The sequence below is a fragment of the Canis lupus genome, chromosome X (genome assembly GCF_011100685.1).
Source record: "Canis lupus familiaris isolate Mischka breed German Shepherd chromosome X, alternate assembly UU_Cfam_GSD_1.0, whole genome shotgun sequence".
Classification (NCBI taxonomy): domain Eukaryota; kingdom Metazoa; phylum Chordata; class Mammalia; order Carnivora; family Canidae; genus Canis; species Canis lupus.
In genome coordinates, this window is record NC_049260.1 from 121,657,975 (window position 1) to 121,683,237 (window position 25,263).

Below are 25,263 nucleotides of genomic sequence, written 5' to 3' on the forward strand. Positions count from 1 at the left end.
AGAATACCTATTCTGAAATGTTCCAAATATTAGAAATGGAAGGAAAACTCCCAAATTCCTTCAATGAAGTTGGCATTACCTTAATTCTGGATTTGGAATTAGGAAATAGGAATTTGGTAAAAGGAGAAATACAGGATAATATCCCTGATGAACATGGATGTAAAAATTCTCAGTAAGATACTAGCTAATAGCATCCAACGGTATATTAAAAGGATTATTGACCATAGCCAAGCGGGTTTTATTCCTTGGCTGTAGAGGTGATTCAACATCCACAAATCAATCAATGTGATACACCACATTAATAAAAGGACAAGAACCATATGATCCTCTCAGTAGATGCCAAAAAAGCATTCAACAAAAATAGCATCCTTTCTTGATAAAAACCCTCAACAAAGTAGGGATAAAGGGAACATACTTCAACATCATAAAGGTCATATATGAAACATCCAAAGCTAATATCATCCTCACTGGGGAAAAACTGAGAGCCTTTCACCTACAGTCAGGAACAAGACAAAGACGTCCACTCATCATTACTATTTAACATAGTACTGGAAGTCCTAGCCTCAGCAATCAGACAACAAAAAGAAAAGGCATCCAAATGGGCAAGGAAGAAGTCAAATTTTAACTCTTTGCAGATGACATGATATTCTATGTAGAAGACCTAAAAGACTCCACCAAAAAATTGCTAGAATACATGAATTCAGCAAAGTTGCAAGATATAAAATCAATGCACAGAAATCAGTTTCATCGACAAATACCCATCATTTGCTTCCCCGTGGATGGAACTGGAGGGTATTATGCTGAGTGAAATAAGTCAATCGGAAAAGGACAAACATTATATGGTCTCATTCATTTGGGGAATATAAAAATATAAAAATTAGTGAAAATATCAGTGAGGGTGACAAAACATGAGAGACACCTAACTCTGGGAAATTAACAAGGGGTAGTGGAAGGGGAGGTGGGTGGGAGGTTGTGGTGACTGGGTGATGGGCACTGAGGGGGGCACTTGGCGGGATGAGCACTGTTATGCTATATGTTGGCAAATTGAACTCCAATAAAAAATTATAAAAAAAGAAACCAATTTCATTTCTATATGCCAATAACAAAGCAGCAGAAAAAGAAATTAAGGAATTGATCCCATTTGTAATTGCACCAAAGACAATAAGATACCAGTTTATTTGGAATAAACTCAACCAAAGAGGCAAGAAATCTGTACACTGAAAACTATTATGAAAGAAATTGAAGACGATACAAAGAAATGGGAAAGCATTCTATGCTCATGGACTAGAAGAACAAATATTGTTAAAATGTCTATACCACCTAAAGCAATCTACATATTTAATGCAATCACTATGAAAATACCACCAGCATTTTTCACAGAGCTAGAACATGCCATCCTAAAATTTGTATGGAACCATGAAAAACTTGGAATAGCCAACACAATTCTGAAAAAGAAAAACAAAACTGGAGGCATCACAATTACACTACAAAGCTGTGTCATCAAGACAGTATGCTACTGGCACAAAAAGAGACACATAGATCAAAGGAACAGAATAAAGAATCCAGACATGGACCTTCAACTCTATGGTCAACTAAACTTCCACAAAGCAGGAAAGAATATCCACTGGAAAAAAGTCTCTTCAACAATGGTGTTGGGGAAACTAGACAGAAACATGCAAAAAAACAAAACTGGACCACTTTCTTACACCATACATAAAATAAACTCAAGATGCATGAAAGGCCTAAATATGAGACAAGAATCCATCAAAATCCTAGAGGAGAACACAGGCAGCAACCTCTTTGATCTCGGCTATAGCAACTTCTTACTAGACACATCACCAGAGGCAAGGGAAACAGAAGCAAAAATGAACTATTTGGACTTTATTAGTCATCAGCTTTATAAATTAATTTCTTTGTTCTAAGTAAATACAAATTGAAGTATTTAGGGACAAAAGGGTATGATATCTGCAACTAGTTCTCAAATGGTTCAGGAAAAAATTAAATTCACACATCTGCATACTTAACCATTTCAATATAGCCCATCATGTATTACAGCACATTTATCTTATTGTGATCATATTGCTGACATTAGTAAACTAGTGGCCAACTAAGATCTCACCTAGCCACTAGCTTGCTCCTCATTGGAATTTCAGGCTGATATGTGCTTGGGGTTTTGAAAACAAAAGCATGTTTCTCAGATATGCCTGGGCCATGCCTCCCATTCAGGCAATGATTGGTATTTTGTTACCAGAAATGGGCTTGGCCAAATATTGTGGTATGATGCCCTATATGCATTTAGCTAAGTGAAATTCAAAAGTTTCCAAAACCACACCAGAGAGATTGAGCATTAAAATTAAGGGTTAGAACTAATTTCTAGTGCTCAGAGGGAAGAAAGTCAACTTTGCACTAAAATCATTGGTCAATAGAGTGCTGAAGTTACCTTAAGAATCTTTTTAGATGGCAATAGGCAAGAAAAGATCTCAAAATAGTAACTGACCTCCAAGCCCAGGTCGTAGTCGGTTGTCATAGCCATCCAGAAGACGATCTAAGATTCTGGTGAATATAGTGATGTTGTCAGTGCTGTCATCAGGAATATCTGGGGCATGCTTAGGAGAGAGTCTGAGACAGTAGAAGAAAAAGAGATAAAAATATAAGAATTCTTAAAGGAAACAATTACATGGTTAAACACTTTAAGAAGATTTCCATCAAAAGAGTGGGCCAATTAAATAGCCTTGTATCTTAACCAAATCAGCGCTTCCTATTCATCACAATGATTATCTGTAATAAAAGGCAGATGGTGGTCACTATACTTGAGCTCTTACTTCAGCAATGGCAAGAGTTTAACCAAATATGCTCTACCCCCAACCTAGTACTGAAGAAATACAAACAGCAATTGTTAACAGAAGGTGTTTGGGAACAGTACCCATCATAAAGTCATTCACCAAGGGGCACCTGGGTGGTACAGTTGGTTAAGTGTCCAACTCTTGGTTTCAGTTCAGGTTGTGATCTCAGGGTCATGAGATTGAGCCCTGGGTTGGGCTCCACACTTAGCCCAGAATCTGCTTAATACTCTCTCTCCTCTATCCCTCCTCCACCCTGCCTAAATAAATAAATAAATAAATAAATAAATAAATAAATAAATCTTCAAGAAGTATTCACCAAATTGTGTACATGAATGAATAGTCCTCAAAATTAAAAAAAGAAAATTGTTACAAAGAACTTATCCTTTCTAACCTAGAGAAGCATAAGTTCACAGAACAACAGAGCGAGACAGACTGTTGAAGTACATTTAGTCTACCTACCTACCACCCTATAGAGATAGAGCAACAAAACAATAGTACTCCATTAAATGTTAAAGCTACCAGGCCTCTTAAGAGATTCCCTAATTTTTCTCATTTTATACATGGGGAAATAAGCTCAAAGAGGACACCACCAAATCTGCCCACAATCATATTGCTAGTGAGAGGTAGAAAATAGAACTGGAATCCAAGTTTTCTGATTTTCTGTTGACCCTCAGCTACTGCCTGCTTCTCCAGTTTGGATGCCTTCTGTAAGCCTTTCCAAGCGCCAGGCACTTTGCTAACCACCTACTCAGGTCCAGATTGACTGATACTTTCACTTTGTGAGGAGGGGCTTGTTGTGTTTGACAGAACTAAAAATGAAACTCTCTGGGTAGTTTAAGAGAAAAGGAGGTATAGTGAAACAGATGGCTGTTGCTAAGGATCAAGAAGCATGGTGTAGAATCAATAAACTAAGAGCCAGGAATCCTGGTTCTACTCCCAGCTGTATTCATAATTTGAAATAGAATATTAAACAAGTTATACTATTGAATCTCCATTCTTACCATAGACCCAGAAAGTTTCCATTAATAGATATATTATAATTGTTCCCAGCATGCAGCCAGTCATGTCTATAAAAAATATAAGGTAACAGTTGAGAAGGAGTCTCAAGAGAATCTATATGTCTTCCCACAAATATTTATTCTTAGTGGCTACAAAAGTTCCTTTTATGAAAAAGACCCTGAGAAAAATCTACAGAATAGAAACATCAAAATTGAATAGTTCTCACTCTAAACTGCCACTCTCCAGCAGATAATCTTGGAAAAGTAGTTTTATTTTTTTTATTTTTTTTTAAGTTTTTATTTTATTTTTTTTTATTCTTTTTTTTTTATTGGTGTTCAATTTACTAACATACAGAATAACACCCAGTGCCCGTCACCCATTCACTCCCACCCCCCGCCCTCCTCCCCTTCTACCACCCCTAGTTCGTTTCCCAGAGTTAGCAGTCTTTACGTTCTGTCTCCCTTTCTGATATTTCCCACACATTTCTTCTCCCTTCCCTTATTTTCCCTTTCACTATTATTTATATTTCCCAAATGAGTGAGAACATATAATGTTTGTGCTTCTCCGACTGACTTACTTCACTCAGCATAATACCCTCCAGTTCCATCCACGTTGAAGCAAATGGTGGGTATTTGTCATTTCTAATAGCTGAGTAATATTCCATTGTATACATAAACCACATCTTCTTTATCCATTCATCTTTCGTTTTAGACCTCAATTTCCTTAATTTATAAACTTAATTCAATTCACTTAATCATTCAATACAACTTTAATGAGCATCATCTATGTGCCTCTAACTGTTTAGGTGTTGTGATAGAGAATAAAAAAAGGTAAAACAAGAGAAGTAATCATTCCCTTGCTTACAGGGTTGCTGAGAGCATCAAATGATAAGATAGATATATATAGAAGGAAAAAGGGAACTTGGCCTAAAGAGTCTAAAGACATACATTTGAATTTATTAGTGTGACCTTAGGCAAGTCATATGACACCTCTAGTAATAGCTTTCTCATCTTTAAAAGTAAAATAACTTCACATATAAATTGTATTAATATTAAATAATATATTAAAATTGCCAGGCTTAATGTTTAATATCTGGAAGTATTCAAAGATTTTTTTTCTTTTTTTGAAATAGTACTGTATGCACTTCAGTGCATTATTCAAATGCAAATAGTAACAACAAATATTGGCACCGCTATCAGCCAAAAACCATAAAGAAAACTCTGGCCAGAGAGGCACTGGAGCCCAAAGGAGAGTAGAGATGATTGGCTGGTTTAGTGGACAGAGCACTAGAAGTGATACCATTACCTCATTGGGAAGGGGGAAGAAAGAAGAGAACTATAGTGCAGAGCTAACAAACTGACACTAATATGTTGAAGAGATAAATACAGACACCCTTCAGGTGACAGCCCACACTTAGCTCAATCCACCAATATTCTGAATCCATCTTACATAGGCTGTGGAGAGAGAGGCTCAATTGATTTTGTGCACATTACTTACTCATTATCCCTTAACTTTCATTGTGGGTGCCCTTAGCCCTGGTTAGCCTAATTCAATTCCTGGAAAATAGATCTATAAATTGAATGAAAAACAATTTCCTTGATTATTGAAGTAGTTAGAAAGGAGAATCCTCACAGAGTTATAGATGAACTATAAAGGGCTTCAGAGATTATATCCACTCCAGGTGGATTGATAGATGGGAATTCTAAACCCCCGAACATAATTTTTTAATTGCCCCGAATGTTAATGGGGAAAACTAAAATTTGGAACTAGAATTCTTGAATATGAGGCTAATACACTATGCTACCTCTTTTACTAAAATACTAACTTCCATGGCAATGCATTTCCATTCTTTGCTGATGTGTTGATTATGCTAGCAGAATTCCACACTAATAACCTTTAAACTTTTAAGCAAAAAAAAATATTTCTATTAAATATCACTCCAAAGCAACTTTCAATAGCTTTTTCTGTGATTTTGCACTTAGTTATTGGTTATTTTTTCTTCTAATGTGCACTAAATTATTGCAGAGTTGGAAGCTTTAATCTAGAACTCAAGTCAGAACTGAAAGTTCTGTAGTTTGTTCCAATCCAAAGTAGTCTTTGGGAACAACAAAGACTCTTGGTATGTCAGAATTATGGAGAGACTTAGAGATCATATGACTATTTTGTTTTCATTTTACAAATGAAGCACCTAAGACACTGATGAGAGAAAGACACTGTTCAAAGCCACATGCATATTAAGTTGATAAAATTGATGTGACTGTGCCTGTTTTGCCTCATATCTGTTATTACCAATTGGATTTAATATTAATAATCCATCGTTTGAACATGAAAATAATGTTATTCATATACAATGTGTAGGTATGGAAGTTTTAGTCATTTTTTAGTTCTAAAGATGTAATAGTGGTAAGTCCATAGGATTAGAGTAAAATGAACAGAGTTTTAGTCCTGCATCTGCCACTAACTGTGTAACCTATTTCCTTACATGTAAAATGCAGATAATAATATCCTATTTTAGAAAGGTTTTGGAATAAATAAGTAAATAAGATAACAAATATAAATTTGCTTTGTAAATGGTAAAGCTCCATATATATTGAGGGTTGTTCTTTCCTTTCCCTGCTGCGCCCCCCCCCCCCACACACACACAAACTTCTGAAAATGTAGTGAGAAACCTTTGGAATATAATCAATAATATTGTAACAACATTACATAGTGATAAATGGTAACTATACTTATCCTGTTGAGCATAGATTAATGTATAGAACTGTCAAAACACTATGTTGTACACCTGAAACTAATATAACATTGTATGCCAACTATATTTCAAATTAAAAGTAGTATAACTGAACCTTCTTAGTCTTTTAAAAAAATAAGTTATGTTCAAGGAAATATACTTCAATAAATGGATTAATATACAAAAAGAAATACAGGCACCCTTATGCTATGGGACAATTAAGATCATTAACCATTTTGGGACTAAGCCCAGGATATTGGTAGTAACAGCATTATTTCAACTACCTTGAGGATGTAGGTATATATATGTTGGGGGGAAGCAGGAGAGGCACAGATGGAGCTGCTGATACAGTTCATATAACAACCCAAAGAGAAGAGAATTTTACTTTATTAAAAGGATGGCATTTTCCTTAATACTGTATATCTCCTGGAAGAGAAGAGATTTTTAAAAATAAAACAAATTGGAGGAATTAAGATGGTGGAAGAGTGGGGGACCCTAAGTTCATCTGGTCCCTGGAATTCAGCAAGACAGTTATCAAATCATTCTGAACACCTGAAAATCAATTGTAGATTGAGAAAAAGAAATGCTGCAATTCTTTTCTACAAATAGAAAAGTGACCACATTTTGGAAGGTAGGAGGTGTGGAGACTTGAATCCTGGGTGATATGTCAGAGGATATGGTGGAGTGGAGGGAGCCAGCTTATGGAGTCTATCACAAAGTATTATAAGCTGTGGAGTACAAAATCAGAACTTTTAGAAGTCTGCTACAGTGGGGGACGTCCATGGCTTAAAGGTGTTCAGGTGGTGAAATGGGTAGAAACCTCATGTGTAACAGTGTGATCTCAGGATCCCCGGGGTCGCAAGAAGAAGGGAGGTGCCTGAGTGCAGCAGAGCTCCCAGGCAACAGAGTGGGGAAGCCAGCTGAAAACAGCCTAGGCACCGGCCTTTTGCTCATAAACTGCAAACTGACGCACAATTGTGTGACTACTCTCCAGGCAGGGGTCCAGCAAAAGTCAGGAGCATAGTGAGACTCCCCTCCCTCCTCTGGAAGGAACAGTGGGGAGTCCATGTTGGAGGAGTCAGGAAAATCTGGAGACTTGAAATTTAGTTGTGTGCCTGAATAAAAACACTCAGTTACAGGATGGATGAACATAGTTCAGACAGAAACCAAGGAGACAAGAGTGACTGGACTCTTGTTTGTCAGAAGATACTTGATTTCTTTGCTGGTTATAGATCTGTTCTTGTTTCTATTTCTTCCTGTTTCAGTTTTGGTAGTTTATGTATTTCTAGGAATGCATCCATCCATGTTGCCTAATTTGTTGGCATATAATTGCTCATAATATTCTCTTATAATTGCTTGTATTTCTGTGGTGTTGCTTGTGATCTTTCATTCATGATTTTATTTTTTCTTTTCTTTTTGCTAAGTCTGGTTATAAGTTTGATTTTATTAATTCTTTCAAAGAATCAGCTCCTAGCTTTGTTGATTTTTTCTACTGATTTCTTTTTTTATTTCTATAGCATTGATTTCTGCTCTACTCTTTATTATTTCTCTTCTTCTGCTGAATTTAGGCTTTATTGGCTGTTCTTTTTCCAGCTCCTTTAGGTGTGAGTTTAAGTTGTGCATTTGAGACTTTTCTTGTTTCATAAGGAAAGCCTGCGTCACTGTATACTTTCATTTAGGACTGCTTTTGCTGCATTCCAAACATTTTTAACTGTTTTGTTCTCATTTTCTTTTGCTTCCATATATTTTAAAAATTTATCCTTAGATCCTGGTTGACCCATTCATTCTTCAATAGTATGCTCTTTAACCTCCATGTATTTGTGGTCCTTCCAAATTGTTTCTTGTAGTTGACTTTAAGTTTTAAAGTATTGTGGTCTGAAATATGCATGGAATATCTCAATATTTTTGTACCTATTGAGACATGATTTGTAACTCCGTATGTGACCTAGTCTGAAGAATGTTCCATGTGCACTTGAGATGAATGCATATTCTGCTGCTTTAGGATAAATGTTCTGAATATATCTGTTATTTCCTTCTGGTCCATTGTGTCATTCAAAGCTACTGCTCCCTTGTCCATCTTCTGCTTAGATGATCTATTATTGTGAGTGGACAAGAGTTCAGGGCCAGATGGCTTCCCAGGGGAATTTCTACCAGACATATAAAGAAGAATTAACACCTATTCTTCTGAAAATGTTCCAAATATTAGAAATGGAAGGAAAACTTCCAAATTCCTTTGATGAGGCAAGCAATTCCTTGATCCCCAAACCAGGCAAGGCCCAATATAAAGGAAAATTACAGGCCCATATCCCTGATGAACATGGATGTAAAAATTCTCAATAAGATACTAGCTAATAGCATCCAATGGTACATCAAAAGGATTATTGACCACCACCAAGTGGGTTTTATTTCAGGGCTGTAGAGGTGATTCAACATCCACAAACCAATCAATGTGATACACCACATTAATAAAAGACAGGACAAGAACATTATGATCCTCTCAATAGATGAAGAAAAAGCATTTGACAAAATAGCATCCTTTCTGGATAAAAGCCCTCCACCATGTAGAGATAGAGGGAACATATCTCAACATCATAAAGGCCATATATGAAAGACTCAAAACAAATATCATCCTCAATGGAGAAAAAGCTTTTCCCCTAAAGTCAGGAACATGACAGGGATATCCACTCTCACCACTGTTGCACAACACAGTACTAGAATTCCTAGCCTTAGCAATCAAACAAAAAGAAAAGGCATTCAAATTAGCAAAGAAGAAGTCAAACTTTCACTCTTTATAGGCAATATGATACTCTATGTAAAAAACCCAAAAGACTCTAGAAAAAAAATGCTAGTACTGATAAAGGCATTCAGTAATGTCACAGGATATAAAAATCAATGCACAGCAGTCAATTGCATTTTTAGACACTAACAATGAGGCAGAAGAAAGAGAAATCAAGGAATCAATCCTATTTACAATTGTACCAAAAAATATATGATGCCTAGGAATAAACCTAACCAAATTGATAAAGAATCTGGACTCTGAAAACTACAGTAGACTTATGAAAGAAACTGAAGAACACACAAAGAAATGGCAAAACATTCCATGCTCAAAAACTGTTAAAATGTCTATAGTACCCAAAGAAGTCTACACATTTAATGCAATCTCTATCAAAATACCATGAGCATTTTTCACAGAGCTGGAACAAACAATTCTAAAACTGTGGAAGGAGCCTCGGTGTCCAATGAAAGATGAATGGATAAAGAAGATGTGGTTTATGTATACAATGGAATATTACTCAGCTATTAGAAATAACAAATACCCACCATTTGCTTCAACGTGGATGGAACTGGAGGGTATTATGCTGAGTGAAGTAAGCCAGTCAGAGAAGGACAAACATTATATGTTCTCATTCATTTGGGGAATATAAATAATAGTGAAAGGGAATATAAGGGAAGGGGGAAGAAATGTGTGGGAAATATCAGAAAGGGAGACAGAACGTAAAGACTGCTAACTCTGGGAAACGAACTAGGGGTGTTGGAAGGGGAGGAGGGCGGGGGTGGGAGTGAATGGGTGACAGGCACTGGGGGTTATTCTGTATGTTAGTAAGTTGAACACCAATAAAAATAAATAAATAAATAAATAAAAATAAATAAATAAATAAAAATAAAACTTGTATGGAACCAGTTAAGACCCCCAAATAGCCAAAATAATGTGGTTAATGTTAACATGACAATGTAAACATAATGTTAAAAGAAAACCAGGGGATCCCTGGGTGGCGCAGTGGTTTAGCGCCTGCCTTTGGCCCAGGGCGCGATCCTGGAGACCCGGGATCGAATCCCACGTCAGGCTCCCGGTGCATGGAGCCTGCTTCTCCCTCTGCCTGTGTCTCTGCCTCTCTCTCTCTCTCTGTGACTATCATAAATAAATAAAAATTTAAAAATAAAAATAAAAAAAAATAAAAGAAAACCAAAGCTGGAGACATCACAATTCCTGACTTCAAGCTGTTTTAAAAGATGTAGTCATCGGGATCCCTGGGTGGCGCAGTGGTTTAGCGCCTGCCTTTGGCCCAGGGCGCGATCCTGGAGACCCGGGATCGAATCCCACGTCGGGCTCCCGGTGCATGGAACCTGCTTCTCCCTCTGCCTATGTCTCTGCCTCTCTCTCTCTCTCTGTGTGACTATCACAAATAAATAAAAATTTAAAAAAAAGATGTAGTCATCAAGACAGTATAGTACTGGCACAAAAACTGACATATAGATCAAAGGAACAGATTAGAGAACCCAGAAATGGACCCTCAACTCTATGGTCAACTCATTTTTGACAAAGCAGGAAAGAATATCCAATGGAAAAAAGATAGTCTCTTCAACAAATGTTGTTGGGAAATTGCACAGCCAAACACAGAAGAATAAAACTGGACCATTCTCTTACACCATACACAAAATAAACTCAAAATGCATGAAAGACCTAAATGTGAGACAAGAATCCATCAAAATCCTAGAGGAGAATATAGGCAGCAACTACTGTGACTCTGTTTGCAGTAACTTCTTGCTAGACATGCCTCCAAAGGCAAGGAAAACAAAAGCAAAAATGAACTATTGGGATTTACTCAAGATAAAAGGTTTTGTTCAGCAAAAGAATCAGTCAACAAAACTAAAAGGCAACCTACAGAATGGGAGAAGATATTTGTAATGACATATTAGATAAAGGGCTAGTATCCAAAATCTATAAAGAACTTGTCAAATTCAATACCCAAAACACAAAAATCCAGTCAAGAAATGGGCAGAAGACATGAACAGACATTTCTCCAAAGAAGACATACAAATGGCCAACAAGCACATGAAAAATGCTCCACATCACTTGGCATCAGGGAAATACAAATCAAAACCACACTGAAATACCATCTCACACTCATCAGAATGGCTAAAATTAACAACTTAGGAAAACAACAGATGTTGGTAAGAATGCAGAGAAAGAGGAACCTTATTACTGTTGGTAAGAATGCAAACTGATTCAGCCACTCTGGAAAATAGTATTGAATTTCCTCTAAAATTTAAAAATAAAGCTACCCTATAACTCAGCAATTGCACTCTTAGGTACTTATCCAAAGGATACAAACATAGTGATTTGAAAGGGCACATGCAGTTCCATCCACGTTGAAGCAAATGGTGGGTATTTGTCGTTTCTAATGGCTGAGTAATATTCCATTGTATACATAAGCCACATGGAACTGGAGGGTATTATGCTGAGTGAAATAAGTCAATTGGAGAAGGACAAACATTATATGGTCTCATTCATTTGGGGAATATAAAAAATAGTGAAAGGGAATAAAGGGGAAGGAGAAAAAATGAGTGGGAAATATCAGAAAGGGAGACAGAACATGAAAGTCTCCTAACTCTGGGAAACAAACTAGGGGTGGTGGAAGGGGAGGTGGGCAGGGAGTGGGGGTGAATGGGTGATGGGCACTGAGGGGGGCACTTGACGGGATGAGCACTGGGTGTTATTCTATATGTTGGCAAATTGAACACCAATAAAAAATAAATTTATAAAAATAAAAAAAGTCACAGAAAAATAAATAAATAAATAAATCGTTTAAAAAAAGAAAGGGCATAAGCACTCCAATGTTTATAGCAGCAATATACACAATAGTCAACCTATGAAAGAGCCCAAATATCCTTAGACAGATGAATGGATAAAGAAGAAGTGGTATATTTATACAATGGAATATTACTCAGCCACAAAAAAGAATGATATCTTGCCATTTGCAAAATGATGTGGATGGAACTAGAGGGTATAATGCTAAGTGAAATAAGTCAGAGAAAAATAAACACCATATGTTTTCACTCATGTGGAATTTAAGCAACAAAACAGATGAACATAGGGGAAGGGAAGGAGAAATAAAATAAGCCAAAAACAGAGTGGGAGGCAAATCATAAGAGACTCTTAACTATAGGAAACAAAGAATTGCTGGAAGGAAGGTGGGTGGGGGAAGGTGGGAATTGGGTGATGCACATTAAGGAGGGAACTTGAGGTAATGAACACTGGGTGTTGTATACAAATTACTAAATTCTACCTCTGAAACTAATAATATAGAATATGTTGACCAAATTGAATTTAAATAAAAAATTAAAACAAATAAAACAAATTCAAAATTACTGCACAAAAGATGACACCAGCAAGAAAGAGGGCTCTGACCAACTGCTGGGGCCAGGTTCCTTCTATACTGCGATAAATCAAAGCTCTGAGCCATCACTGCAAGGTACTACTGCTAATGTGAGCCCTACCCCTAAGGTTTCAGGTTGGGTGTCTGACCCCTAAGAGCTACAACCAGGCTACCATTGCCCTGAGCTTCATTCCTTGGATCCTATGTCACTTGGCTCTCAACTGACATTGCCAGGGCTGTGCTGCCACTATTGTACCCAGTTCCCTGAATCCCTACATATGTTTGTAACAGGCCACAAAAAGTTGTGCTGCTGCTATCCTGTGGCTTCCCCTGGAGGACACAGTTGAAACTTTGACCAACCATATCCAGATTGTGCTAGTACAGCATCCTGACCCCTGGATCCAAGCTACCACTGTACTCTGTCATCCCAGGGCCCATGCCACTGCTGTATTCTCTCCTACCAGCTAGAATTATAGCAGTAATCCCCTGAGACCCATGTACTGGTTCCATGAGACATATATGTAGGCCCACACCCTAGATACTAGTGCCATAGCTGCAGCAACTGTGCCTATGCCCCAAGACCCTGGTGCTATGGTAGTTCCACATGACCTGATTCTACAACATTGGTTCTGAGTATCAGGAAACCCAACCAGGCACTGGGAAGGATCTTCTTAGCTAGAAATTCTTCCCATGGGCATAAAAGGAGAGAGGGGAGAACAGGAAGACCCCAGCAGCCTCAGCCTCTGAAGATATAAAAAGCCCTACCTGCTACTACTACCTGCAGGGCCTCAATAGCCTTAGCCATAGAAGATCCCTATAGTCTGGCCAATGGCAATCTCAGCCAGTAGAATAGCATAGAGACTGTACCACTATGCCTTCTCAGGAACCAAAGATGCTGGATCCCACCCAGCTGGCACCTTTAGAGTCATCTATACGTGAAAGTCTTTTACTAATAAAGCCAATTTGAAAAGATTGGGAGAGGTAACAGTACACGTAAATGCACAGACATCAATGCAAATCCATCAAAAACATGAAAAAGCAAGAAAATATGACACTATCAAAGGAACAAAATAATACTCCAGTAATGAACCCCAAGGAATGGAGATTTGTGAGTTATCTGAAAAAGAATTTGAAATAATGATTTTAAGGAAGCTCAGTGAGCTTTGGAACACAGACAAATCAATGAATTCAGGAAAATAATACAAGAACAAAACGAGAAATTCAACAAAGAACTAGAAATCATTAAAAGAACCAAATAGAAATTCTGGAGATGAAGAATACAATGAATGAAATAAAAAACACAATAGATACTTTAAACAGTAGGATCAATTAGGCAGAAGAATCTGTGAGCCTGAGAACAGGTCTCTTAATATTATCCAGTCAGAGGAGAATAAAGAAATTAGAATGAAAAAGAGTGAACAAAAGACTACATGAACTGTAGGACATAATCAAAAGAAACAATATTTGGGGACGCCTGGGTGGCTCAGCGGTTGAGTGCCTGCCTTCAGCCCAGGATGTGATCCTGGAGTCCCAGAATCAAGTCCAACATCAGGCTCTCTGCATGGAGCCTGCTTCTCCCTCTGCCTACATCTCTGCCTCTTTGTCTCTCTCTGTAGGTCTCTCATGAAAAAAAACTTTTTAAAAATCTTTTAAAAAATATTTGTATTAAGAGAGGAGAGAGGGGGAAAAAGGGATAGAAATTTTATTTAAAGAAAAAGTGGCTGAAAACTCCTCAAATCTGGGGAGAGTTATGGTTATCCAGGTACAGAAAGTTCATAGATCCTCAAACAGAATTCAACTTAAAAATATCTTCACTGAGACACATTATCAAGCTCTCAAGAATTAATACAAACTTGAAAGCAGCAAAAGAACATAAGAGACACCTAACTCTGGGAAATGACCAAGGGGTACTGGAAAGGGAGGTGGGCAGGGGGTTGAGGTGACTGAGTGATGAGCACTGAGGGGGGCACTTGACGGGATGAGCACTGGATGATATGCTATATGTTGGCAAGTTGAACTCCAGTAAAAAATAATTAATAAAAAAAGCAGCAAAAGAAAAAAGAATTATCACATACAAGTGAACTCTGATAGGACTTATAAGCAGATTTCTCAGCAGAAACCTTGTAGTCATGACAAAGTGAAATGATATATATAAAATACTCAAAGAAAAAACTGTCAACCAAGAATACCTTCCCTAGCAAAGCTGTCATTTAGAAATGAAGGAGAAATGAAAAATTTTCCGTAGAAAACTACTAGGAAGGAACTCATAACTACTAGACCTTCCCTATAAGAAGTGCTAAAGGAGGGATCCCTGGGTGGCGCAGCAGTTTGGCGCCTGCCTTTGGCCTAGGGTGCGATCCTGGAGACCCGGGATCGAGTCCCATGTCGGGCTCCCGGTGCATGGAGCCTGCTTCTCCCTCTGCCTGTGTCTCTGCCTCTCTCTCACAAAATAATTAAATACCTAGGAATAAATTTGATCAAAGAGGTGAAAGATCTATACTCTGAAAACTATAAAATATTGATAAGAGAAAATGAAGACAACACAAAGAAATGGAAAGACATTCCATGCTCACTGGTCAGAAGAACAAATATTGTTAAAATGTCTATACTGCTCAAAGCAATCTATACATTATGCCGTCTTTACCAAAATACCAACAGCATTTTTCACAGAACTAGAATAAACAATCCTAAAATTTGTATGGAACCACAGAATAACAAAAGCAATCTTGAAAAAGAAAAACAAAACTGGAGGCATCACAATTTCAGACTTCAAGTTATACCACAAGCTATAGTAATCAAAATAGTATGGTTCTGACATATAAATAGAAACACAGATGAGTGGAACAGATTAGAAAACCCAGAAATAAATTCTTAATTGTATGGTCAATTAATCTTCAACAAAGGAGGCAAGAATATGCCACGAGGAAAAGACAGTCTCTTCTACCAATGGCATTGGGAAAATTAGATAGCTACATGCTAAAGAATAAAACCAGACCACTTTCTTACACCATAAACAAAAGTAAACTCAAAATGGATTAAGGACACTAAATGTGAGACCTAAAACCATTAAAATCCTAGAGGATAACAAAGACAGTAATTTCTCTGATGTTGGCTTTAACAACATCTTTCTAGATATGCCTCCTGAGGCAAGTGAAACAAAAGAAAAAATAAACTGCTGAGACTGCATCAAGATAAAAAGCTTCTGCACAGTGAAGGAAACAATCAACAAAACTAAATGGCCACCAACTAAATGGGAAAAGACATTTTCAAATGACTTATCTGATAAAGGATTGGTATCTAAAATACATAAAGAATGGATACAATTTAACACCCAAAAAATAAATAATCCAATTAAAAGAGCTGAAGACATGAACAGACATTTCTTCAAAGAAGATATCCAGATGGCAAGCAGACACATAAAAATATGCTCAACATTACTCATCATGAGAGAGATGGAAATCAAAACTACAATGACATATTCACACATCTCAGAACGGCTAAAATCAAAAACTCAAGAAACAAGTGTTGGCTGAGGTGTAGAGAAAAAGAAACCCTCTTGCATTGTTGGTGTAAATGAAAACTGGTGCAACCACTGTGGGAATGTAGTGGTATGGAGTATGGAGTATGGAGGCTCCTCAAAAAGTTAAAAGTAGAATTACCCTATGATCCAGCAATTACATTACTGGGTTTTTAACAAAAGAATACAAAATTGCTAATTCAAAGGAATACAAATACTCCTATGTTTTTAGCAGCATTATTTACAATAGCCAAACTATGGAAGCAGCCCAAGTGTCCATTGATAGACAAATGGATAAAGAAGATGTGGTATATAGAGTGGACTATTATTCAGCCATAAAAAGAATAATATCTTGATATTTGCAAAAACATGGATAGAGCTAGAAAGTATAATGCTAAGCAAAATAAGTCAGGAAAAGACAAATACCATATGATTTCACTCATATGTAGAATTTAAGAAACAAAACAAATGAACAAAGGAAAAAAGAGAGAGAGAGAGGGAGAGAGAGAAACTAAGGAACAGAAAACTTACTTCCTGCCCTTAAAGAGCCAGTGTACGAAATAATTCAGCTCAGGACACACCACCAAATCAGCAGTTTGAAAAGTGCCTGGTGAATACATGAAGGAGATATGTTGACTAACTTTAGAACATTTATGAGAGAGGCATTGATTTTTCTGGGGGAAAAAAGACTAGATGGCACTATTTCCCTTTCTTTCCCCTAGCTGAGATAGCCAGATGCTTGCTAGAGCCTGTTCTAATGCCCTCTGTCTACCTCACTTGCACCATATGCCTTGCCCTGGCATTCTTCTACAGGCTCACCCACCTGCCTCAACAGAAGTCCCTCCAAAGCAGCACTTGCCACACCACACCTTGCAGGCAGACCCAATTGGGACTGGCACCTGGGAATTCCCACCCTGGGGAAGAGGATAGATAATTCCAGACACCAATGTGCCTGCAGTTGCTGTAGCTGGGCCTCTTAGCTGGTCACACAGGAAGTAAGCCTTGCCCTACAGTGTGCCTGTAGTGTAGCAGAGAGGCTAACTGCAAACAAGCAGGCTGAATACTGGCCCCACCCACCAACAATCCCAAGGCAGCTGCATCCAGGCATCTCAACATCATAGAGAGCAAATGCTACACAGTGTGTCCACCACAGCAAGGTGGTTCATTGCAGCTGGCTGAGCTGAAGGCAATTGCAGGTCAGCCACAATAGTAGGGTGCATGCAGCCCATGCAGCAAACACCCCTGGAGTACCTGGTTCTGGTGACCAGGAGAGATTGTGTAATAGGACCTCAACTACACAAGGCTACTTATAAGACCAGGAAAATGTATCTCACCTACCTAATACATAGAAACAAACACAGAAAGTTAGACAAAATGAGAACAAATATGTTCCAAATGGAAAATGATAATAAAATCACAATAAAAGAGCTAAACAAAATGGAAGTCAGCAATGCACCTAATAAAAAGTTCAAAGTAATGATCATAGTTACTCATTGGACTTAAGAAAAGAGTAGGTGAACTCAAGGAGAACTTAGACAGAATATGTTAAAAAAAAAAAAGAACCAGTCAGAGCTGAATAATTCAATAATTGAAATGAAAGATACACTAGAGGGAAGCAACACCAGATTAGAGGATTCAGAAGAACACATCATTGTGCTGGAAGACACAGTAATGGAAAGCAACCCTGAACAGAAAAAATAAAGAACAATAATAATCAATGAAAATTGGGTACAGGAACTCCAAGACATCATCCAGCATAGCAATATTATAGAGATCAAAGAAGGGAGAGAAAAGTGGGCAGGAAACTTATTTGAAGAAATAATAGGTAAAATACTTTTTAATCTGAGGAAGAAAACAAACATTCAGATGCAAGAAGCACAGAGAACCTCTAACAAGATGAACTCAAGGAGGCTCATACCAAGGCACATAATTATTAAAATAGCAAAATATAACGATAAAGGGAGAATTTAAAAAACAGCAAGAGAAAAGTAAAGTTACATACAGAAGAAACCCCACAAAGATATCAGTTGAGTTTTCAGCAGAACTTTTGTAGGTCAAAAGAGATATATTGATACATTCAATGTGCTAAAAGGGAAAAAACCTAGACCCAAGAATATTCTACCTAGCAAGATTATTATTCAGAATAGAAAAAGAGATAAAGAATTTCCCAGATAAAAGTTAAAAGAGCTCACCCTGCTATACCAGCCTTACAAGATTGTAGAGAATTCTTTAAATGAAAGTGAAAAATAGAAGTAAGAATAAATGCCATGAACAGGAAAAATTTCACAGGTGAAAGCAAACATATAGTGAAATTAGTAGATTAATCACTTATAAACCTAGTATGGAGGTTAAAACACAAAAGCAGTAAAAACTGTATTGACAAAAATTAGTCAAGGGATATACACAATAAAAAGATATCATATATGGGTAGGAAACATCAGAAAGGGAGACAGAACATAAAGACTCCTAACTCTGGGAAACGAACTAGGGGTGGTGGAAGGGGAGGAGGGCGGGGGGTGGGGATGAATGGGTGATGGGCACTGAGGGGGGCACTTGACGGGATGAGCACTGGGTGTTATTCTGTATGTTGGCAAATTGAACACCAATAAAAAATAAATTTATTATTTAAAAAAAGATATCATATACATAAAACATAGAGAGGGTAAATAAATGTGTAGTGCTTTTAGAATGTGTTTGAACTTAAGTAATAATAAACTTACTATATAGACTGCTATATAAATAAGATGTTACATATGAACTCAAGGGTAATCACAAATCAAAAATCTAGAATATAAAAATAATCTAGAATATATACACAAAAAAGAAAAAAGAAAAAAATCCAAGCATAACAATAAAGAAAGCCATCAAATCTCAAGGGAAGAGAGCAAGAAAAGAAAGGAATAAATATGAACCAGAAAACAATTAACAAAATGGCAATATATATGTACCTATAATTACTTTACATGTAAATAAAGTGAATGCTCCAATCAAAAACACAAGGTGACTGAATGGAATTTAAAAAACAAAAAAACAAAAAACAAAAAAAGCAAAAACAAAAAAACAGGACGTATCTATAGTCTGCCTGCAAGAGAATCACTTCAGACCTAAAGGCACATAGAGTGAAAGTGAAGAGAAGGAAAAAGATACTCCATGCACATGGAAGTGAAAAAAAGTCAGTGTGGAAATAACATTGACAAAATAGAGGGTTTTTAAATAAATTTATACAGATGCAATTAAACAAAATACAGTTTAAAACAAAGAGACAAACCAGGACATTACACAATGTTAAAGAGATCAATCCAACAAGAAGATATAACAAAAGTAAATGTTTTTGTAATATAAATAGGAGCACCTAAATACAAAAAGCAAATATTAACAGACATAAAGGAGAATTTCATAGTAATTATAATAGTAAGGGACTTTGGGGAACCTGGGTGGCTCAGTGGTTGAGCCTCTGCCTTTGGCTCAGGTCATGATCCTGGGGTCCTGAGATTGAGTCCTGCACCAGGCTTCCCAAAGGGAGCCTGCTTCTCCTTCTACTTCTGTCTCTCTCACAAATAAATAAATAAAATATTTTTTAAAAAATAGTAAGGGACTTTAACACCTAACTTATATCAATTGATAGATTATCCAGACAGAAAAATCAATAAGGAAACTATGGCTTTGCATGACACATTAGACCAGATGGATCTAACAGATATATACAGAATATTCCATCTAAAAACGACAGAAATCACATTAAGCATCTTTTTTTCAACCACAATAAAATGTGTAAAAATCAAGTACAAGAAGAGGACCAGAAAAGACACAAACACACAGGTAAACAACATGCTACTAAACAACCAATAAGTCAATAAAGAAATCAAACAGGAAACCAAAACATACATAGACAAATGAAAATGAAAACACAACAGTCCAAAATCACTGGGATACAGCAAAAGCAGATCTAAGATGGAAGTTTATGTGCCTACCTCAAGAAATAAGAAAAGTCTCACATGATCTAACTTTACACCCAAAGAAACTAGAAAAAAGAACAAAGCCCAAAGCCAGTAGAAGAAAGGAAATAATAAAGATTAAAGCAAAAATAAATGAAATAGAGACTTAAAAAATAATAGAAAAGATCAATAAAAACAGAAGTTTGTCCTTTGAAAAGATCAACAAAATTGATAAACCTTTAGCCAGACTCATCAAGTAGGAAAGAGAGATGAGTCAAATGAATGAAATCAGAAATGAAATAGAAATAACAAATAACACCATAGAAATAACAAGAATTATAAGACAATATTATTAAAAAGTATATGCTAACAAATTGAACAATCTAGGATAAATAGATAAATTCCTAGAAACATACAGTCTTCCAAAACTAAATCAGGATGAATTAGGAGATTTGAACAGATTACTAATAATGAAATTGAACCAATAATAATAATTTTAAAAACCTCACAACAAAGTCCAGGAACAGATGGCTTCACAGGGGAATTCTCCTCCAACATTTAAAGAAAAGTTAATATCTATTCTTTTCAAACTATTCCAAAAATAGAAGAGAAAGGAAAAAATACAAATTTATTTTTTGTGGCCAGCATTATCCTGATACCAAAACCTGAGTTAGACACTATAAAAAACAACAACAACAACAACACAACTACAGGCCAATATCTCTGACGAACATGGATGCAAAAATCCTCAACAAAATATTAGCAAATCAAATTCAACAATAAACTAAAAGAATAATCCACTATGATTGAGTGGGATGTATCCCAGGGATGAAGGATGGTTCAATGATAGCCAGTCAATATAATTCATCACATTATCAAAAGGAAGGATAAAAACCATATGATGTTCATAACAGATGCAGAAAAAGCATTTGACAAAATACAGCATCTATTCATAATACTCTAAACAAAGTGGGGTTAGAAGAAATACACCTCAACATAATAAAGGCCATAGATGAAAAACCCACAGCTAACATCATACTCAATGGGGGAAAACTGAAAGTGTTTTCTCTAAGATCAGAAACAAGACATGGATGTCCACTCTAACCACTTTTTATTCAACATAGTACTGGAAGTCCTATCCACAGTAATCAAATAAGAGAGAGAGAAAAAAAAGAAAGGCATCCAGATTGGTTTGGAAAAAATAAAACTGTCATTATTTGTAAATGACATGACAGTATATAAAAAGCCCTAAAATCTCCACTCAATAACTATTAGAACAGATAAATGAATTGAGTAAAGTTGCAGGATATAAAATTAATATACAGAATTCTGTTACATTTCTATACACTAATAATGAAGTAGCAGAAAGAGAAATTGAGAAAACATTTCCACTTATAATTGCATCAAAATGAACACAATACCTAGGAATAAATTTAACCAAGAAGTTGAAAGACCTATACTCTGAAAACCAGTAAGACATGAAAGAAATTGAAGATGACACAAACAAATGGAAACATAATAATTTACTTAAATTAAAAAAAAAACAAACAAATGGAAACATATACCATACTCATGGAGTGGAAGAATCCTGTTAAAATGTCCATAAAACCCAGCAATCTACAGATTTAATGTGATCCCTATCACCACAATAGCCAAACTGTGGAGGGAGCCTCAGTGTCCATCGAAAGATGAATGGATAAAGAAGATGTGGTCTATGTATACAATGGAATATTATTCAGCCATTAGAAACGACAAATACCCACCATTTGCTTCAACGTGGATGGAACTGGAGGGTATTATGCTGAGTGAAATAAGTCAATCGGAGAAGGACAAACATTATATGGTCTCATTCATTTGGGGAATATAGATAATAATGAAAGGGAATAAAGGGGAAAGGAGAAAAAATGAGTGGGAAATATCAGAAAGGGAGACACAATGTGAGGGACTCCTAACTCTAGGAAATGAACTAGGGGTGGTGGAAGGGGAGGTGGGTGGGGGGTGGGGGTGACTGGGTGATAGGCACTTGATGGGATGAGCACTGCGTGTTATTTTATACGTTGTCAAATTGAACACCAATAAAAAATAAATTTTAAAAAATAAATATAAATCTAAAAAATAAAAAATAAAATAAAAGGCAACCGTTGGGAGGGGAGAAGATATTTGCAAATGATATATCTGATAAAGAGTTAATATTCAAAATCTATAAAGAACTTATCAAACTTAACACTCAAAAAAAAAAACAATCCAGTTAAGAAATGCACAGAAGACATGAATAGACATTTTTCCAAAGAAGACATCCAGATGGGTAACAGACATGAAAAGATGCTTAACATCACTCATCTTCAGGGAAATAAAAATCAAAACTACTAAGAATTATTACCTCACACCAGTCAGAATGGCTAAAGTTAACAACACAGGAAACAACAAATGTTGGTAAGCATTCAGAGAAAGGGGAACTCTCTTACACTGTTGATAGGAAAGCAAACTGGTGCAGTAACTCTGGAAAACAGTATGGAGGCTCCTCAAAAAGTTAAAATAGAACTACTCTATGACCTAGCAATTGTACTACTAGGTATCTATCCAAAGGATACAATAATACTGATTCAAAGTGACACACACACCCCAATGTTTTAGTAGCATTATCAACAATAGCCCAATTATGGAAAGAGCCCAAATCTTTTTATGTTTTTTTAATTTAAATTTAATTAGTTAACATATAGTGTATTATAAGTTTCAGAGGTAGATGTTAGTGATTCTTAAGTTGCATATAACACCCAGTACTCATATCAAGAGCCCAAATTTCAATCAACTGATGAATGGATAAGGAAGTCTCTCTCTCTCTCTCTCTCTCTCTCTCTCTCACACACACACACACACACACACACACACACACAGGAATATTATTCAGCCATAAAAAGAGAATGAAATCTTGTCATTTGTGAAGACATGGATGGAGCTAGACTGTACTATGTAAAGTGAAAGAAGTCAGTGAGAGAAAGAGAAATACCATATAATTTCACTAATATATGGAATTTAAGAAACAAAACAGATGAACATAGGGTGAAAAAAGAGAGAGGCAAACCATAAAACAGACTTTTAACTGTAGAGAACAAACTGATGGTTACTAGAGGGGAGGGGAGAAGGATAAGATGGGTTAAATAGGTACGGGGATTAAGGAGGGCACTTGTGATCAGCAGTGGGTGTTATATGTAAGATGAATCACTAAGTTCTACACCTATTATTACATTGTATGTTAACTAACTGGAATAAATAAATCTTGAAAAAAAGATAAAACAATGCAGCAAATGGATTTTTTTCAACACACAAAATATCATTAAGAAGGTATGAAAACAAGCAGACAAAAAGAAGCAGCTCTGCCAAGTATCAGAACTACCAGTATATACCACATAGTTCTAAGTTGTATTGGTTTCTTTATTTCTAGAAAATACAAATACAGTGCTAACCCTAATATTTAGAGCCAGGATTTTAGTAGTCTCATCCCTCCAAATCAGAATTGCCCTGAACTTGGAAGAAAGTAATCTCCCTGAAAAAGTTTCTAATGCCCATATATTAAATCTAAGCACTATTTTGGCTTTTTCAAGGATTTCTTGAAGTCTTCTTTAATATAAGTACTAAAAGGTTTGGCTATCTGGTTTCCTAAGCACCAGTAGGATGTAAACAAACCAGTGTAAACAGGAGAGGCTACAACTAACACTGAGCATGAAGATATAAGAAGAAAAAGACAAATACAGAATTAACATAATGAATGTTCTTTATGATGGTCATAAAGTCACAAAGAGAAGGGACTATTGTGTTCAATATTTTTATTTAAGATTATAAGATGCAATATATTCTTAGAGAACTTTATTCTCAGAATTAAAATTTAGAGGGCTTCACACTTGAAGAAATAAAGGTCATTTACTTAGAACTTCCATCTTATTTAGACCATCTATCAGATACATGACAAGTTAATAAAATAGAATTAGTCTGTTTTTCCAGACTGGATTAAAGAACAAAGAGGGCCTCATTGCCCAAACTCCTAAGGACATGTTAATCCAGTTCTGTAGCCCTCAGCCTCAAAAATTATTTCTGATGGATAGAAAGACTCATAGTGTATTAAGTAACCCTGCAAAAATAATTAGGAATAGGTCCTAATACTTTCAAGAATACAGGGTAGTAACCAAGTGTAAAACAATAACACAAAAGCCACCATTAAAGAATAAAATATCCTGTGTAATACTTAAATATGTCAAGGTTTAAGAGGATCATTTCTAGTAATAATATTCTCTGAATGAGATAGGGTTTTAAAATCAAAAGAAGTTTAATAGAGCTGAGGAACACAGAGTTTGAGGACAGGAGAACTAAGAAATAAGTCTGCAAGATAGGTAGAGCCTGGGTTACAATGGGCCTAATAAAATCATGTTAAGGAATTCAGACTTTAGTCTAGGGACAATAGGATCCTGTTAAATGACTTGGAATAGCTGTGATTCAACCTGCATTGTAGAAGAAATATTGGATACGGAATAGAGGTTAGTTTGGGTGGGAGCAAGACTTTAGGAAGTAAGACCAACTAGAGACTTTTGTAGTAGTCCAAGTGGAAGACAATACTGGATCAAACTAGAGTAGTAGCTGGAAAGTTGGAGAAGAGTAAATGAATCCAAAAGATGTGGGAGGTAGAAATTACATATGTTGATGAATAATTCAATCTAGAAAGCAAAGGGTAAAAAATTGGGAAAGATAATTCCAAGTTTCTAGCTTGAGCAATGGGGTGCATACTGGTGCTATTGACTAAAATAAGGAAAATGGAAGATAAGCATATCATGTTTGTTTGTTATTTTAAGAGTAGAAGAGGGCGATAGAGATGATGAAGCTAATTTGAACGTACTTAAAGGAGTTTATGGAATAGCCAAGTGGACATGTCTAATAGATGTTGAACATAGAGGTTGACACTCAAGACAAGTTAGGAATAACAATTGAGATGAGAGTCATTGGTATATATAAAAGGTCATGGGGATAGATTAAATCACCCAGAGTCTGTGCGGTAATAACTACTAGAACAAAACAAACACCAGCATATAAG

The 25,263-nt window shown here is 36.3% G+C and overlaps 2 protein-coding genes across 3 annotated transcripts in view; one reads left to right on the forward strand and one right to left on the reverse strand.

Annotated features, from left to right (window-relative positions):
• LOC119868539 (melanoma-associated antigen 9-like) overlaps window positions 1-25,263 on the forward strand; it is a 778,808-nt gene that overhangs the window by 471,472 nt on the left and 282,073 nt on the right. The window lies entirely within an intron of this gene.
• GABRA3 (gamma-aminobutyric acid type A receptor subunit alpha3) overlaps window positions 1-25,263 on the reverse strand; it is a 309,088-nt gene that overhangs the window by 199,645 nt on the left and 84,180 nt on the right. For both annotated transcript variants that reach the window (XM_038588582.1, XM_038588581.1), the window contains exon 3: window positions 2,498-2,619. In XM_038588582.1, the coding sequence (XP_038444510.1) occupies window positions 2,498-2,619 (122 nt within the window). The remainder of the gene's footprint in view (window positions 1-2,497; window positions 2,620-25,263) is intronic.